The 17,048-nt window shown below is 43.2% G+C and overlaps 1 protein-coding gene across 1 annotated transcript in view; it reads right to left on the bottom strand.

Moving 5' to 3' along the window:
- Positions 1-17,048, bottom strand: part of LOC126458174 (uncharacterized) — an 84,290-nt gene that overhangs the window by 45,737 nt on the left and 21,505 nt on the right. Inside the window, exons 3-4 of the mRNA XM_050095044.1 lie at positions 9,214-9,392; positions 5,189-5,423 (exon numbers count right to left, since the gene is read on the bottom strand). Of these exons, the coding sequence (XP_049951001.1) occupies positions 5,189-5,423; positions 9,214-9,392 (414 nt within the window). The remainder of the gene's footprint in view (positions 1-5,188; positions 5,424-9,213; positions 9,393-17,048) is intronic.

Below are 17,048 nucleotides of genomic sequence, written 5' to 3'. Positions count from 1 at the left end.
CAAATGGCACCTGTGCGATGTCCTCAATGCATTGCAACTGTCAGTCATGCTCAGAACAGTGTTCTATGTAATTTTGAGTGCATTATGTTGGAGACTAGTAGAGTTGAATGTGGGCAAACTGTTGGTGCTTGTATGGTGGGTGCTTTCATAACAAAGGTAGCCACGTGTTTGGTGTTTCAAGAGGCATTGTATCAAAGATTTATACCACATACAGGAAAAGCAGGAAACGTCACCATCTAAGTCACAATGCAGGTGAAAACGTGTACTGAGTGATCCTGACAGTTTTGCAAAATTACCCCACAAATGCTCAATAATATTGAGATTTGGTGGCAGACTGTCATTACGAACCCTATCAGCACCAAAAGCATCACAAAGTGAGCTCCATAAGCAAGGAATTGCTGGGCAAACTGGAATTCCAAAACTACTCATCAGAGATGCAAATGCCCATAAAAAGGAAAATGTGGCATCAAAGCCATAACACCTGTGGCATCAAAGCCATAACACCTGGGCTATGGTGCAATGGAAGAAAGTCATTAGGTCAGATGAGTCTTGTTTTACACTGTTTCCAACTTCTGGCTCCCTCGAGTGAAACACGAATCCCACTGTTACTCTGCAATGTCGCATTACCACCATGGATTATGTAAACCATTTTGGCTGAGCAGGTCCATGCCACGATACGACATTATCCACGACGTCAGGGCCCCTGTCACAGAGCTCACATTGTCCTCGACTGGTTTCGTTGGTGTGAAGCTGAATTATCATCTCCCCCCTCGCCACCACTTCCCCCCTCACCATCTCAGTCATAAGATTTCAATATTATTGAACATTTGTGGTCTACTTTGGAAAGGAGAATGCATAATCACTATCCACCTCCAGCAACATTACCTGAATTTGCCACTATTTTGCAGGAAGAATGGTATACAATTCCTTGAAAACCAAACATAATCTGTATTTATCCAATCCACGGCAACTGGAAGCTGTTTTGAATGCGAACATGTTTCCTATACTGTATCAGGCATCCTACAGCATATTAGGCACAGTGAGGTGTTGTGTTTTTGTGTTTCTGTGTTTCTGTATTTTCGTCCATCCCCTGCACTCTACGGTGAAGTGACATTCATTCCAGAAGCTGATTAGTGATAAGAATGGAAATTTAGCAAGTCTTTCAAGTTGGCAGTTTTTATATAAATATACATATTTATTAATATATCTAAAAACAAATATGATGTGACTTACCAAATGAAAGTGCTGGCAGGTCGACAGACACACAAACAAACACAAACATACACACAAAATTCAAGCTTTCGCAACAAACTGTTGCCTCATCAGGAAAGAAGGAAGGAGAGGAAAAGATGAAAGGATGTGGGTTTTAAGGGAGAGGGTAAGGAGTCATTCCAATCCCGGGAGCGGAAAGACTTACCTTAGGGGGAAAAAAGGAAAAAAGGACGGGTATACACTCGCACACACACACACACACACACACACATATCCATCCACACATATACAGACATAAGCAGACATATGGTTTTTAAATATGTCTGTTTGTGTCTGTATATGTGTGGATGGATATGTGTGTGTGTGTGCGCGAGTGTATACCCGTCCTTTTTTCCTCCTAAGGTAAGTCTTTCCGCTCCCGGGATTGGAATGACTCCTTACCCTCTCCCTTAAAACCTACATCCTTTTGTCTTTTCCTCTCCTTCCTTCTTTCCTGATGAGGCAACAGTTTGTTGCGAAAGCTTGAATTTTGTGTGTATGTTTGTTTGTGTTTGTGTGTCTGTCGACCTGCCAGCACTTTCATTTGGTAAGTCACATCATCTTTGTTTTTAGATATATTTTTCCTACGTGGAATGTTTCCCTCTATTATAACCAATACATATTTATTAAAATTCATGAAGTATAAGGAATGATAGATGACTAACCATCATTCACTTTTAAGGTAAAGATTTGAATGAGCAAATATATAAATAAAAAGGGATATATGACTGCTTGCATAGACTGTCAAATCTATGTTGTTTTCCCAGACAGGAAGTTTAAAAATACAGGTGCGTGCACATTTCTGTTGTGTTGTGTGAGCTGTTTTTAAGCAAAAGATCATGGTCACAATGCTCTTTATCAATGAAAGAGCAGTGTAAAATTAATTAATTTTGCTGATTATAGTAGCTACCTCATACTACTGTTCAAATATTTGAGCAATTCCACACCCCGGAAGATTGTCATCTATTATGAGTTCTATATGCTAAGTGTAAGTGGTGTAAGTGTAGTGGTAAGTGCCTTTGATGCCTTTCTAACAAGGTCATTACAGATGGGGCACAAATCTGGATAGTGCAATGCAGGGGACGATGAGACTCGACCACATTCATTACACGGCTCATAGCAGATTAACTAACTTTGAGAAATGGCAGGAAATGTACATCTGGGTAGTCAGGAATTACAACACCATTCTTCTCCTTAATGTATGAAGTTCAATTACACATCCTTGGTTCAGTTTCACAAATATCAGCATTGCTCCAAAGTTGAAAGAACTGCCCACAACATACTATGGTATTAGACGACCTAAACAGATAGGTTATGTACCTCATTCATTCTTTTGATATTTTTTGGAATTTTGAACCACACACAGTGCTTAAGATAGTTGTGGTCTTGGATGAACACAAAAATATTTCTGTGTTTAGAGTTCACAACTTTGCTCCTGATGTCAAAAACTTGGATATTACACTGGAAGATAATTTATACCTTTTACGCATCTAAGAATGTTCCATTTATCAATGAAAGAAGAAGATGTTTAAACATAAAAGCATAATATTTAAAATGTAAAGCATTTTCATACACATTTTGTCACTGACAGGAAACAGATCAGTAAAACTGTCTAGCACTGTCACGGACACAGAAATTAAACATACACTGATGGGAAAAAAATCTTCACAACAAGAAGGAGATATGCAACATAAACAAAAGTTGGTAGGCATGTTTCTACATCCGAAAGATGATGTCTATTCAAATTGCACATCAGTCGCATAAGAGTGGCACTAGTAGCACCACTACAAGGACGCAGGTAATGTTATAACTTTAAATACGTGCTGTAACAGCTGTGAGCAATTGATACCTTTGGGACTGAACACGGCGAGTTGACATCAGTCAAGAATGCCTTTCAAGAGACTAAGATGCCTTTTATCAACACCTCACTGAGTTTGAACAAGGTCGTGTAATTGGGCTACAGGAGGCTGCTGGCAGCAGTGGTCACAAGAATGTACAGTCCAAGAAGCCTGGGCTCCAGATGGCCACATGGCACTACCGAGAGGGAAGACCTTCGTGTTCGGCGTATGGCTCCGGCACGTGTACTGCATCTGCCAGATGTGGCCATGTGTTGGTTAGGAGGAGGCCAGTTGAGGGGCCTGCAGCCAATCTGCATGCTACACACACCTACGCTTGGAATCACGGTCTGGGGTGTGATTTTGTATGACAGCAGGAGCAGACTCATAGTTATTCCACACACTCTGACTGCAAATATGCAAGCTAATCTGTTGTGCTGTCATGCGCGAGTAGCATTTCAGGGGTGTATTTATCAACATTTTTTTCATGCTCGCCCACGTATCTCTATTCTAACACGACGTGCTCTACATACTGTCGACGTGTTGTCTTGGCCAGCTTGAGAACCAATTTGTCTCTGATCGAGCACATACGGGACACCATTGAACAGCAACTCCAGCATTATCCACAACCAGCGTTGACTGTCCCCGAATTGGCAAACCGAGTGCAACAGGCCTGTAACTCAATCTCACACTGACATCTGGCACCTGTACAACACAATGCATGTCGTTACCATGCTTGCATTCAACATTCTGGGAGTTACATTTGTTATTAATGCGATAGCATTTCACATTTGCAATGGCTTACCTCACACTTATATTAACATGTGACTTGCAATGTTAATCACTCAAATATGTTACCTAGACAAACGTACTCCAGAAATTTCATTACTTTACATTAATTACATTTTAGTGTTGTAATTTTTTTCGTTATTGTATATCTAGCACTTGCTGCCCACATGAGTTTTGCCTTCTGAATCAGATCACATCCAAAACACTTTCTAGCAACACTGACAGACATATCAAGGTTTTATTGGACAAATGCTTGCTCAGCCTACATGGGGAAAAGAACCTTCCATGTTAATACTGGAAGAAGAAGAAGAAGAAGAAGAAGAAGAAGAAGAAGAAAAGAGAACTAAATATGTGTATGAAAAACGAATTCACTTATGAAAACAGAAATTTTTGGGAAGGAATAGTAGGTCACTCAGATTGGAGGTTGAGAGGAACTGGTGGGAAGTGTGCCCCCTCATTCCAACTACATCTCCCCCCCCCCCCCCAGAAAGGAACTAATGGTTCTGAAAGCTACATAATTTTTTTTTTAATTTTTCCTGCTAAAGGTGAATACTCACAAGCCACTCTGCTTCCTTGTAAAACTTCAATGTCTGTGAAGTAACTAAGGCAATATTGAAATTTCCTGGCAAATTAAAACTGTGTGCCGGACCGAGACTCGAACTTGGGACCTTTGCCTTTCGCGGGCAAGTGCTCTACCACCTGAGCTACCCAAGCACGACTCACGACCCATCCTCACAGCAAGTTTCATATCAGCACACACACTGCTACAGAGTGAAAATCTCATTCTGGAAACATCCCCCAGACTGTGGCTAAGCCATGTCTCTGCAATATCCTTTCTTCCAGGAGTGCTAGTTCTGCAAGGTTCACAGAAGAGCTTCTGTGAAGTTTGGAAGGTAGGAGATGAGGTACTGGCAGAATTGAAGCTATGAGGACGGGTCTTGAGTCGTGCTTCGGTAGCTCAGATGGTAGAGCACTTGCCCTCGAAAGGCAAAGGTCCTGAGTTCGAGTCTCGGTCCGGCATACAGTTTTAATCTGCCAGGAAGTTTCATATCAGTGCACACTCCACTGCAGAGTGAGAATCTCATTCTGGTAAGGCAATATTTTTTGACTAATCCATTCCAGACTGTTCTATACAGTTATCTGTATCTGTTCAAACCTACTGAGAAAGGAACTAGTTTGCTGATACTGTGGTTACTTAGTGACACATTGTCTACCTCCTCTCTCTGTCTCTCCATTAACTGTGTGAATTCCCCAGTGATATTCTGATCAATAAATGTTATTAAAATAACTACATAAACAGTAAAGCTACCTACATTACAGACAGTCCGCACATGCAAGCGCAGGGCTTTCTCGCTGGGCAGCTTCTCATCACAAATTAGGCACACATTGTCAATGTGTTTACGCTCATGGTTAGCTAACGACATTGATGTTGGTAGCTCCTTTTTGCAGTATCGGCATATGTATGGGCATCCCGGAGATTCAGGACAGGGCGCACGTGAATAAAGAGAAGTAGAACGTCTCTTTCGCCGCTCCTCTGTCAAGCACATCCTGCAAACAAATTTTTTAATGCAAGACATAGTTTAATATTTATAGAACAATAGTCACACAAATGGCTGTAATTGAAAGATTGATCAAGACGATTTGCATAATATGTTTTTGAAAGTTTGCGTGTCAACTTAATCTTGATACTAGGACCTTACTAACCACAACCTGAGTTGCAGGTTACTGACAAGGACTGCTAAACCCTGTGATCAACTGTTCGTAATGAGCATCAGGAAACTAATCAGAGGTCACTCCGAAGTAACTCCTATGCAGGGTATAGGTCACTGTGCCCCTGCTTTTGAAAAAAAAAAAAAAACTGAGCTCAAAAGTCATGAAACAATTTCAAGTTGGTCCTGACTAGAATGCAGAAGTGCATCATATTTCATCATATTGGTTGGCTGGTTTGTTAGTTTCATGTTCCTGGTTCGACCTCCGCTATTGGGTGGAGAAATGTAGGGTCCCCCTGAATAGATCAGGCGTGCACTACACGCAGGAAGTGGCTACAAGGGTAGTGGAGTACGTGTGGAGTGCACATGTGGTTTTTTAGGTTAGAGAATTCCCTCCCTAGGCCTGACAACACGCCTCCTGAGACGCGACAGGGTACCAGTAGGCAAAATGCAACAGGGAATGACAATATTAATGTGGTAATAGTAAACTGCAGGAGTGTGTATAGAAAGGTCCCAGAACTGCTCTCACTAATAAACACCCACAAAGCCCACATAGTACTAGGGAAGGAAAGTTGGCTGAAACCAGATGTAAACAATAATGAAATTATAAACTCAGATCGGAATGTATACCACAGAGACAGGATGGACAGAGAAGGGGGAGGCATGTTTATAGCAACAAAAAGTGCAATAGTATCAAAGGAAATTAATGGAGACCCAAAATGTGAAATAATTTGGGTGAAGGTCACGGTTAAAGCAGGCTCAAACATAGTAATTGGATGTCTCTATAGGCCCCCTGGCTCAACAGCTGTTGTGGCAGAATACCTGAAGGAAAATTTGGAAAATATTTCAAGTAGATTTCCCGATCATGTTATAGCTTTGGGTGGAGATTTGAATTTACCAGCTGTAGACTGGGAGACTCAAACATTTATAACGGGTGGCAGGGACAAAGAACAAAGTGAATTTTTTTTAAGTGCTTTATCTGAAAACTACCTTGAGCAGTTAAACAGAGAAACGACTCACGGCGATAACATATTAGACCTTCTGGTGACAAACAGACCCGAACTATTTGAAACAGTTAATGCAGAACAGGGAATCAGCAATCATAAAGCAGTTACAGCATCAGTGATTTCAGCCGTAAATAGAAATATTAAAAAAGGTAGGAAGATAGGAAGATTTTTCTGTTTAGCAAAAGTGACAAAAAGCAGATTTCAGAGTACTTGACAGCACAACACAAAAGTTTTATCTCAACTACAGATAGTGTTGAGGATCACTGGACAAAGTTAAAAAAAAACATTGTACAATATGCATTAGATGAGTATGTGCCAAGCAAGATCGTAAGAGATGGGAAAGAGCCACCATGGTACAACAACCAAGTTAGAAAACTGCTACAGAAGCAAAGGGAACTTCACAGCAAACATAAACATAGCCAAATCCTTGCAGACAAACAAAAATTACACGAAGTGAAATGTAGTGTGAGGAGGGCTTTGCGAGAGGTGTTCAATGAATTCGAAAGTAAAGTTCTATGTACTGACTTGGCAGAAAATCCTAAGAAAGTTTGGTCTTATGTCAAAGTGATAGGTGGATCAAAACAAAATGTCCAGACACTGTGACCAAAATGGTACTGAAACAGAGGACGACAGACTAAAGGGCGAAATACTAAATGTCTTTTTCCAAAGCTGTTTCACTTGGGAGGACTGCACTGTAGTTCCTTCTCTAGATTGCCGCACAGCTGACAAAATGGTAGATATCGAAATAGGTGACAGGGGGGATAGAAAAACAATTAAAATCGCTCAAAAGAGGAAAGGCCGTCGGACCTGATGGGATACCAGAGTACGAGAAGGAACTTACCTCCCTTCTTGCAGCGGTGCACCATAGGTCTCTAGAAGAGAGAAGGGACGTCAAACAGATGTGCAGAATTATAGACGTATATCTCTACAGTCGAGCAGTTGTAGAATTTTGGAACAAGTATTATGTTTGAGTATATTGACTTTTCTGGAGACTAGAAATCTACTTTGTAGGAATCAGCATGGGTTTCGAAAAAGACGATCGTGTGAAACCCAGCGCACACTATGCATCCATGAGACGCAGAGGGCCATAGTAGACACGGATTCCAAGGTAGATGCCGGGTTTCTTGACTTCCGCAAGGTGTTCATTATTGTTCCCCACAGTCGTTTAATGATCAAAGTAAGAGCATATGGACTATGAGACCAATTGTGTGATTGGATTGAAGAGTTCCTAGATAACAAAATGCAGCATGTCACTCCCAATGGAGAGAAGTCTTCTGAAGTAAGAGTGATTTCAGGTGTGCTGCAGGGGAGTGTCGTAGGACCGTTGCTATTCACAAACAAAGATGATGTGACTTACTAAACGAAAGCGCTGGCACGTCGATAGACACACAAACAAACACAAACATACACAAACACAAACATGTGTGTATGTTTGTGTGTCTATCGACGTGACAGCGCTTTCTTTTGGTAAGTCACATCATCTTTGTTTTTTAGATATATTTTTTCCAAGTGGAATGTTTCCTTCTATTTTTTTTATTTATATATATATATATATATATATATATATATATATATATATATATATATATATATATATGACCTTGTGGATAACATCAGAAGTTCACTGTGGCTTTTTGTGGATGATGCTGTAGTATATCAAGAGGTTGTAACAATGGAAAATTGCACTAAAATGCAGGAGGATCTGCAACGAATTGACTCATGATGCAGGGAATGGCAATTGAATCTCAATGTAGGCAAGTGTAATGTGCTGCGAATACGAAGAAAGAAAGAGCCTTTATCATTTAGCTACAATATAGCCGGTCAGCAACAGGAAGCAGTTAATTCCATAAATTATCTGGGAGTAGGCATTAGGAGTGATTTAAAATGGAATGACGATATAAAATTAATAGTCAGTAAAGCAGATGCCAGACAGAGATTCATTGGAAGAATCCTAAGGAAATGCAGTCCGAAAACAAAGGAAGTAGGGTACAGTACACTTGTTTGCCCACCGCTTGAATACTGCTGACCGGTGTGGGATCCGTACCAGATAGGGTTGATAGAAGAGAGAGAGAAGATCCAATGGAGAGCAGTGCGCTTCATTACAGGATCATTTAGTAATCGCGATAGCATTATGGAGATGGTAGAAAACTCCAGTGGAAGACTCTGCAAGAGAGATGCTCAATATGGGCTTTTGTTGAAGTTTTGAGAACATACCTTCACCGAGGAGTCAAGCAGTATATTGCTTCCTCCTGCGTATATCTCAAGAAGAGACCATGAGGATAAAATCAGAGAGGTTAGAGCCCACACAGAGGCATACTGACAATCTTTCTTTCCACGAACAATACGAGACTAGAATAGAAGGTACCCACTGCCACACACCATCAGCTGGCTTGTGGAGTATGGATGTGGATGTAGATGCAGTTTGTTTCATGTTCCATGGATCACTCTGCATGACATATGTTAATGATGTGGAAGGGGTCATTTTACATTCACACCAAAAATTATCTGTAAATAAAGCTACATGCTGAACACTTTTTTAAAAAACAAAATGTACAGATGAAAACTACATGAAAGGTATTCACTACAATTTACTTGCAATAAAAAAAGGGGAAAACTTATTACACTTCTTCGTCGTCAATCTCTGTTGGGCATGCCTCCTTGTCGACATCCTTGGGTTGTTCTGATGGTCTTGTGGCTGGGGATGATGCATCACAGCTGGGAGGTTCTGTCTTTACACGTGCCAGTGCTAGTGATGGTAGTCGGAACCTGCCATTGCCATCTGGTGATGAACTCCAAGACACCTGGCAGGGGAACAATAATAATAATAATAATAATAATAATAATAATAATAATAATAATAATAATAATAGTGTTGATGAGACAATATTCAGCAATTAAGTGAAGCTTTACTTTAAATACTGGTATCATAAGATATTTGTGCATTAAAGTTTGAGCCTAGTTCCACAATATATATAATGGGGTCATCCCACGCCAAGTGGACCAAATGTTCCCACTTTACCATCTCAAACTAAAATGAAATTTTGCATACACTCATGACATGCGCAATTTCAGAGAGAGCGCACCCATGTAGTTCCCAGACGCGCTTATACTGGCACGTAGTTATGCCAACATTTCCAGGTTTTCCAAGTAGGAGATGCAAACCTTTCTTTCCTGGCTTTTGCCGTGCATGTATCAGTTGTTGCGCCAACTTGCACTTCAGGCAAGAACCACCAGCTTATCATTTGATGAAATGTGCAAGCTTCTCTCAACTGATTACTGTGACAGAACACGTCACTGTGACACATGTAGAATTTTACCGCCGTCAGAAATGCCCAAAACAATCTTACAAAGCCCGGGCTGCGAATTACACAGTTGAGCCTTCGTTGTAAATTTGCCACAAGTACCACTCACAAATCCTATGCTGACCACATGGTGCGTGGTGATATTATTTGTCTGGCTCCGGATAGGGAAGTTGGCAAAAAAGCACTTCAAAGTGAGAATCCGAAGCTTACAGCCATGCTCTATATAGAATAGTCCTTTGAAATGTCACGGGTCACAGGTGACCAGATTGCTGCTTGAGGGGAAGTATCAGACTGCTGTGTGAGGGGAGTGTTGCTCAGTCAACTCGTGTCGGGCATGCTGCAACTGTTCAGGATGACGGGTAAGCCATTGCAGCAGTACAACCTTACAACCTTCATCGCAGCACTGCATGGAGCAACGTCGGTTATAGCCACAGCAGCAACAGGCCGCGTCACAACAACGGCCGCATGTTCCCCTTCTTTCTTGCCCGTACTGCTTTGTCCGACACGAGTGTGCTGGGTGCCCTACTCGTTGGGTAGTTTGCAACAAATGTTGAAACAAAGGCCACATTGCATCGGTGTGCAAACTCCTCTTCAAATGTGGTGCGCACTGTCGATGTGCATAAATTATATCTCTATAATGACTGTTTCCCTAAACACATTGTTTATCGACTTGCATGTGTTTAATAAACTGCTAAAAATGCAAGTGGATACAGGAACTGCAGTGACTTCAGTAAACACACAAACATACATGGACTTGCGTGCCTCTCCCCTCATACAGGTTTCACAGATGTCGGTTTGCTCCAATTAACAGCAGAATCTGGTCCTAGATCAGTTATCCACTCCTGTCTCTTACAAATTTGTTGTTCGCTCTCTCACCTGCCTTGTTGAGGATTCATTCTCATACCGCAGACCTGTTCTGGTTAGAAGCATTTCCTTCCAGTTTCTCCATTGTCATGAGGTAAATTTAGAGTCAGATTAAGTTCCATGCAGCTGGAGATCCTCTGCTCTGAGCTTTGTCTCCGTTTTCCCCTGGGCTCAATTGTGGTACTGGTTTTCAGGCCCATGTTACCATGAAAGAGTTTGCCTGCCCTCATTTGTTTCAGGCGTGGCAGGGGCCTGTCACGTTGTGTCGCTCTGTCAACGCCAAATTAGACGGTTTGGACAACACTCAATGTCACTCGACCTATTTCTTCCAGGTAATGGGCTACACAACTAGTCGTCGTTAAGAAGATAATGGGTAAGCTTCGCCTCCGTAGCAACTTTAGTGGCACAATTAATGCACTGTCCATGACAGATACATGCCATTTGACCTGCCCTGATGAGTTGCCCGCAAAATTGCCAGGCAGCCACTAATTTTCCAAGATTGATTTGTCAGAAGCATACACTTCCCTCTGATAAGGCTACTGAGCATCTTCTCATTGTCAATACACCTTTCTGCCTGTACCAATATCAACGCTTGCCTTTTAACGTCACTACGTGCTAGCAATTTTTCAGCATTTTTTAGAATAGCTTACAGGCTCTGTACCCAGCTGCATCAATTACCTCGATGATATCATCACTTCCGGTATTTCCACCAAAGACCACCTTAGCAATCTCTGATCGTTGTTTTCTGTTTTGCAGTCTGTGGGTCTAAAGTGCAGTTTATCCAAATCTCAATTTTTTCAGCCGCCAATTGAGTACCTATGTTTTAAGGTTCCTCATACAGGGGTCAAGCCGTTGCATGGCCATACTGATGCAACCGCAGCTTTGCTGCAGCTGACCTCGATTAAGGAACTGCAGGCGTTTCTAGGTAAAGATGCATCCACTGTTGCTCAGCCTCTGCATGTGCTTTTGTGTAAAACTGCGCCTTTTTTCTGGTCCCCAGCTTGTGACTGAGCGTTTGCTTTGCTTAAGACTAGGCTTCAATCTGCATTGTGTCTGGCCACTTTTCCGCCAGGTCGCCATCTAGAGTTGGCTACAGATACCTCTCACATAGTGTTGGCGCATAAATACATGGATGGGTTTGAACAACCCATTGCTTACGCTTCTAAGACAAACTCCTGCTCAGCAGTGGTATTCTCACATTGAAAAGGAGTCTTTAGCAATAGTGTTTGCCCTCAAGAAATTTCACATCTTCTTATGTGATTCTAAGTTCCATGTAATCATGGACCACAAGCCATTTGTTGACCTTTTTAACCCTTCAGCTTCCGTGCCAGACAAGGCAGCACATCATTTGTGGCGATGGGCTCTCTCTCTTCCTCTCCTGTTATCATTACCAGATCTATTACCAGTCGATGGCACAACATGGCAAAACTGATGCCTTATCTCGCCTTCCGATCGGGATGGACCCAGGGTTCAATCAGGATGAGTTACATTGTTTCTATTTAGATACTGAGAACCTGAATGCGGTCAATGGTTTTCCCCATCACTAATGCCATGATAGCGTCAACCGTCACCATGGATTCTGTACTTAGTTGAGTCCTCTAATTTGTGCAACATGGTTGGCCAGAGAAACCCCCCAGCCATGTCTCTGATCCTTTCATAATTACTTCTTCCTCCAGTACCGCCTTTCTGTGTTTGATGGGGTTCTTTTGTTAGCTATGGAGGACACTGCTCCACGAGTTTGCAATTCCTGCTTCCTAATGCTGTCATGTACTGCGGCTTCTGCAAGTCAGTCGTTGGGGGACCTCTCGCACTAAAGATTTGTCCCGCCAGCATGTATGTTGGCTGGGCACAGCTGGGGACACTACGCAGCTTATCGTCACTTGCACTAACTGTCTTCAGCAACAGAAGCCCCTGTGGGCATCTTTTGCCCCTGGCCAAGACCACAGCGCTATGGGAGCTTCTACATGTTGATTTTGCTGGGCCCTTTCTAAATCAGTATTGGCTCATTGTAGTGGATGCTTATTCCACATCTCCCTACATGGTGTGTTGTCCATCCATGTCTGCAGCGGCCACTACTTTGGTCCTGTCCAAGATTTTTGCAATTGAGGGATTTCTGTATACATGGTTACTGATAACGGCTTCCAAGTTTGTTTCTCAAGAATTTGCATCTTTTTATCAGGTTAATGGTTTTTGCCATATCACAACTCCCCCGTTTCATCTTCAATCTCATGGTAAGACTAAATGCATGGTACAGACGTCTAAAACTCAGATGCCGAAGTTTGTATCTGGTAGGTCCCCTGAAGTTGCTTTGGACAATTTTTTGAGTTTGTACCGTTTCACTGCAGTGGGAAACAAAAGCAGTGGGGAATAAGACCCCGGTAGAGCTGCTACATGGATGCTAACCATGGACCCTCCTTCACCAGCTGAACCTGACTGCGTCAGCTAGCGTCACCTACTCCATGACAGTTTCAGCTGTGTGCACCTGTCTGGGCTCGTGGCTTTGGCTGTTGAGCAAACTGGGTCCCTGCCATCATCGACAGTCACCCGCACCTGTGTGCTGTTTGCACTCCTGATGGGCAGACGTCTTCTCACTTTGACCAGCTGCATCTGTGCACGGTGGACCCTGTTCTGGATGGTACATTGCCTCTCCCGCTGCTGCTAATGCCTGTTCCTGTGTCGCAAATGGTCTGGTTCACACCACAGAAGGGGTTGCTGCCTGGCAGATTGTTGTCTGAGGCTCCTGCCTCTGCCTCCTCTCCTTGACTACTGTCACCAGTGCAGCCCCTGCTGCACCTGTCGCCACAACAGCCACCTCCACTGCTGAGTCCTGTGCAGCCGTCATCTGACACCCCCGCTGATGCCTCCCGCACCGACTGCTGACCTCAACAAGGACATCACTATGGAGTTGTCAAACCTGGTCCTACCCTAAGGCCTCTCACAAGAGGGGGGCAGGGGGGGAGGGGTGGGGGGTGGGGGGGGGAATAGCACGCCAACCCGCCCCCTCATTACTTCTGCCCCTACTCGCCAGTGTGTGCCCGCTACATGATGCAGAAGCCGCCGCCGTCGGGTGATGAAATGGATGTCAGCACAATCATTGGTGTTTTCCCTCACTCGTAATCTCAGTGCCTTGCAAGATCAGTGTTTTCTTTTTTTCATGGTATCAGTGCTTTTTTTTTCGGAGTGTCATGTTTTTTACATACATATGTAGTTTTCACACCCCCTAAGAAAGGAGCAGTGATGTATCTTCACTCGTGTCTCTACAGTTCACAGATTCATTTATAGGGGCCACCTGAGTCAGCCCCCTGATGTGCTCTTGTGAGCCGCCAAAGATGTGGTGGTGGTGGTGTGTTGGGGCTTATGGGCGCTCAACATCGACGTCATCAGCGCCCTGACACACATTAAAAGGAACGAATGTGGACAGACCTAAGAAAACTAAAGCACACACTCAAAGAAAGCAGGAAAAGAAGGAAAATGCTACATAAGAAAGTAAAACCTAAGGAAAGTGGAAACATAGCAACAAGAATGTCACAGGAAATTGTTATTGGCTGGCCACTTACATAAAATATGGGCGAGCTTGTCACACAGTGAGCAAATTAAAATCCTCTCCCTAAAATCTTTGTAAAAACATTTGACAGGGCACAGAACTTTAAAACTTTAACCACATTCGTCCGAGTGTTGTCTAAAAGAGATGGCAGGTCCGCTGGCAAGTCAGCCGCAACCCGCTGGTCAGAAAATAAAACGCAATCCAATAAAACGTGGCGCACAGTGACCTGGACGCCGCAAGCACCACCCATTGGAGGGTCCTCTCGCCGGAGCAGGAAGCCATGCGTCATAGGGCTGTGGCCTATTCGAAGCGGAGTGAGGAGATACTTGTGGGACGAGACACGCCTCCTTGGCTGCGAGATCTGCTCTTTCATTCCCAGCAATGCCGACATGCCCCGGAACCAAGCAGAAAGCTACAACCTTCCCCAGTCGCTGTAGTTGGAGGAGGGCATCCTGCATGGTCTGGACAATTTTGTCTGCCGGATACAAACGTTGCAATGAGTGAAGGGCACTGAATGAATCGGAACAGACAAGAAATTTAGGAGAGGAAGAATGTCTCATGTGCTCCAGTGCCCGCAAGATCGCAAACAATTCTGCATCAAAGACAGTAAAAGTCTGAGGCAGTCGGACCTTGAGGACACGATATGGAGAAACAACTGAGCAACCAACAGAATCCCCTTGTTTCAATCCATCCGTAAAAACAGCTACATAGTCGTGGTGCTCAGATAAAATGGCAGAAAATGCTGCATTAAAAACGTTGACAGGAGTGCAATCTCTCTCGTGCTGCAATAAATCTAAAATCACTCCGGGCCTCTTCAGTAACCAGGGTGGCAGACGGTTAAAACCTTGGATTTGGGGTTGTACAGACTCCACACCGAGGGACTCTAGTACACGTTGCACATGGATCCCAAATGGCAACGTAGCCCGGGGACGGCGGGAAAAAAGGCGGTCCAGAGGTGGATGGGCAACAAGACGGTGAGCAGGCGAGCTGGGAGCTGCAAGAAACTTACAAGCCCGGCGCACCAGCAGGAGCTGCCACCAGATGGGAAGTGGCGGTTCGCCAGATTCAGCACAGAGGCTGGGTACGGGACTGGTCCGATAAGCACCTGTGGCCAGTCTGATCCCAGCATGGTGAACAGCGTCAAGGATCCGCAAATAAGATGGCCTCGCTGACCCATATACTGTGCACCCATAGTCCAGCCGTGAACACACAAAAGCTCCATAAAACTGAAGGAGACGCGCCCTGTCCGTGCCCCAAGACCTGTGGCTGAGGCACTTGAGAATGTTCAGTGCCTTCAGTGTTCTGGCTTTCAAGTCACGTAGGTGTGGCAGCCATGACAACCTGGAGTCAAAAATTAGGCCCAGAAACCACACTGTGTCTCTAAAATGTAGGACAGTATCCCCCATATGCAAGGCAGGCAAAGTAAAAAGATGAAGAGAACGATTAAAATGAACACAAACACACTTATCGGCAGAAAACCGAAAACCCGTCTTTGCAGCCCACTCCTCTAACCGCCACACTGTTAGCTGCAACTGACAGTTCACGGTTGCAACACTGGAGGAGGAACAGAAAACAGCAAAGTCATCCACAAATAAGGAGCACTGTACTGGACTCCTCACTGTAGGCGTTATACTGTTGATGGCTATGGCAAAGAGGGTAACACTTAAAACACTTCCCTGGGGGACACCGTTCTCTTGCTCAAAGTGATCAGACAGCGTGTTACTGCCAAAGAAACAGCATTATTTAAGTGCTCACAAATGAGTGTTCAGTCTATTCCTTATGCTGTATTGCTCTTGTCCAGTCAATGTGTTCAGTGCTGGGCACAACCTGTATCTTAGGTGTTGTTCTATGAAGTACTATGTTTCATAAATTTTGTTTGTTCTCGCTATGAGGAAATTAAATTTAAGTGTTATTAAGAGCGAAACAAAGCAGAGGTACACTGAAGTGTCGGGCAGCAAAAATGAAGCATAGTGACAATGCTTACTCATCAGGTTACCTTCCATTAGGAAAGTGGGTGCACTCAGCGACTGTTACGTATTTATAAATGATAGAGTGCAGCAATCCATTGCCCTTTTTTGTTTGCAGGTTTTATTACGCAAATCCGGATTTCGACTGGAGCCTAGCCATTATCAATACACTATTTTTTAATCTAGGTGCGTGTTAGTTCCCTGTTGCTAGAGCCTAGCCATTATCAATGCTCTATTTTTTTTATCTCGATGCATGTTAGCTCGCTGTTCCCAACAGGGGACTAACTAACACATGTTGGGACTAGGAAACAGTGCATTGATAATGGCTAGGCACTAGCTGAAATCGGGATTTGCGTAATAAAACGTGCAAAAAGGATGACTGATTGCTGCACTCTATCATTTATAAATATTTACTTACTTTGTTATAGTCAGGGCATGGCTCGATATTATTACAAATTTTCTTTCAGACAATGTGATTTTCAAATTTGCCTGACAGCAGAATGAAAAATTCGTGGACTAGCAGTGACAGGATGTATGCGTCACAAAACAATTTGTTTTTTCAATATAGTCTCATTTTAAGTCAAATTTATTACACCTTTTGCAGAGTGTGAAGTCCATACATGAAGTGCAGATCTAGAGGGTAAGCAAAATATCCGTCTATGCCTGCCATAACTTCTCTCACTGAAATCAAAATGTTAGCCAAAATTACTGTATTTTATGGACTATATGATGCATTTAATTTTTAAGCAATTTTTTAAACAATAACATTTTTATCATTTT

The sequence above is a fragment of the Schistocerca serialis genome, chromosome 2 (assembly GCF_023864345.2).
Source record: "Schistocerca serialis cubense isolate TAMUIC-IGC-003099 chromosome 2, iqSchSeri2.2, whole genome shotgun sequence".
NCBI lineage: Eukaryota > Metazoa > Arthropoda > Insecta > Orthoptera > Acrididae > Schistocerca > Schistocerca serialis.
Note: the sequence above shows the minus strand (reverse complement) of the source record. Positions and strands in the feature narration are given on the sequence as shown.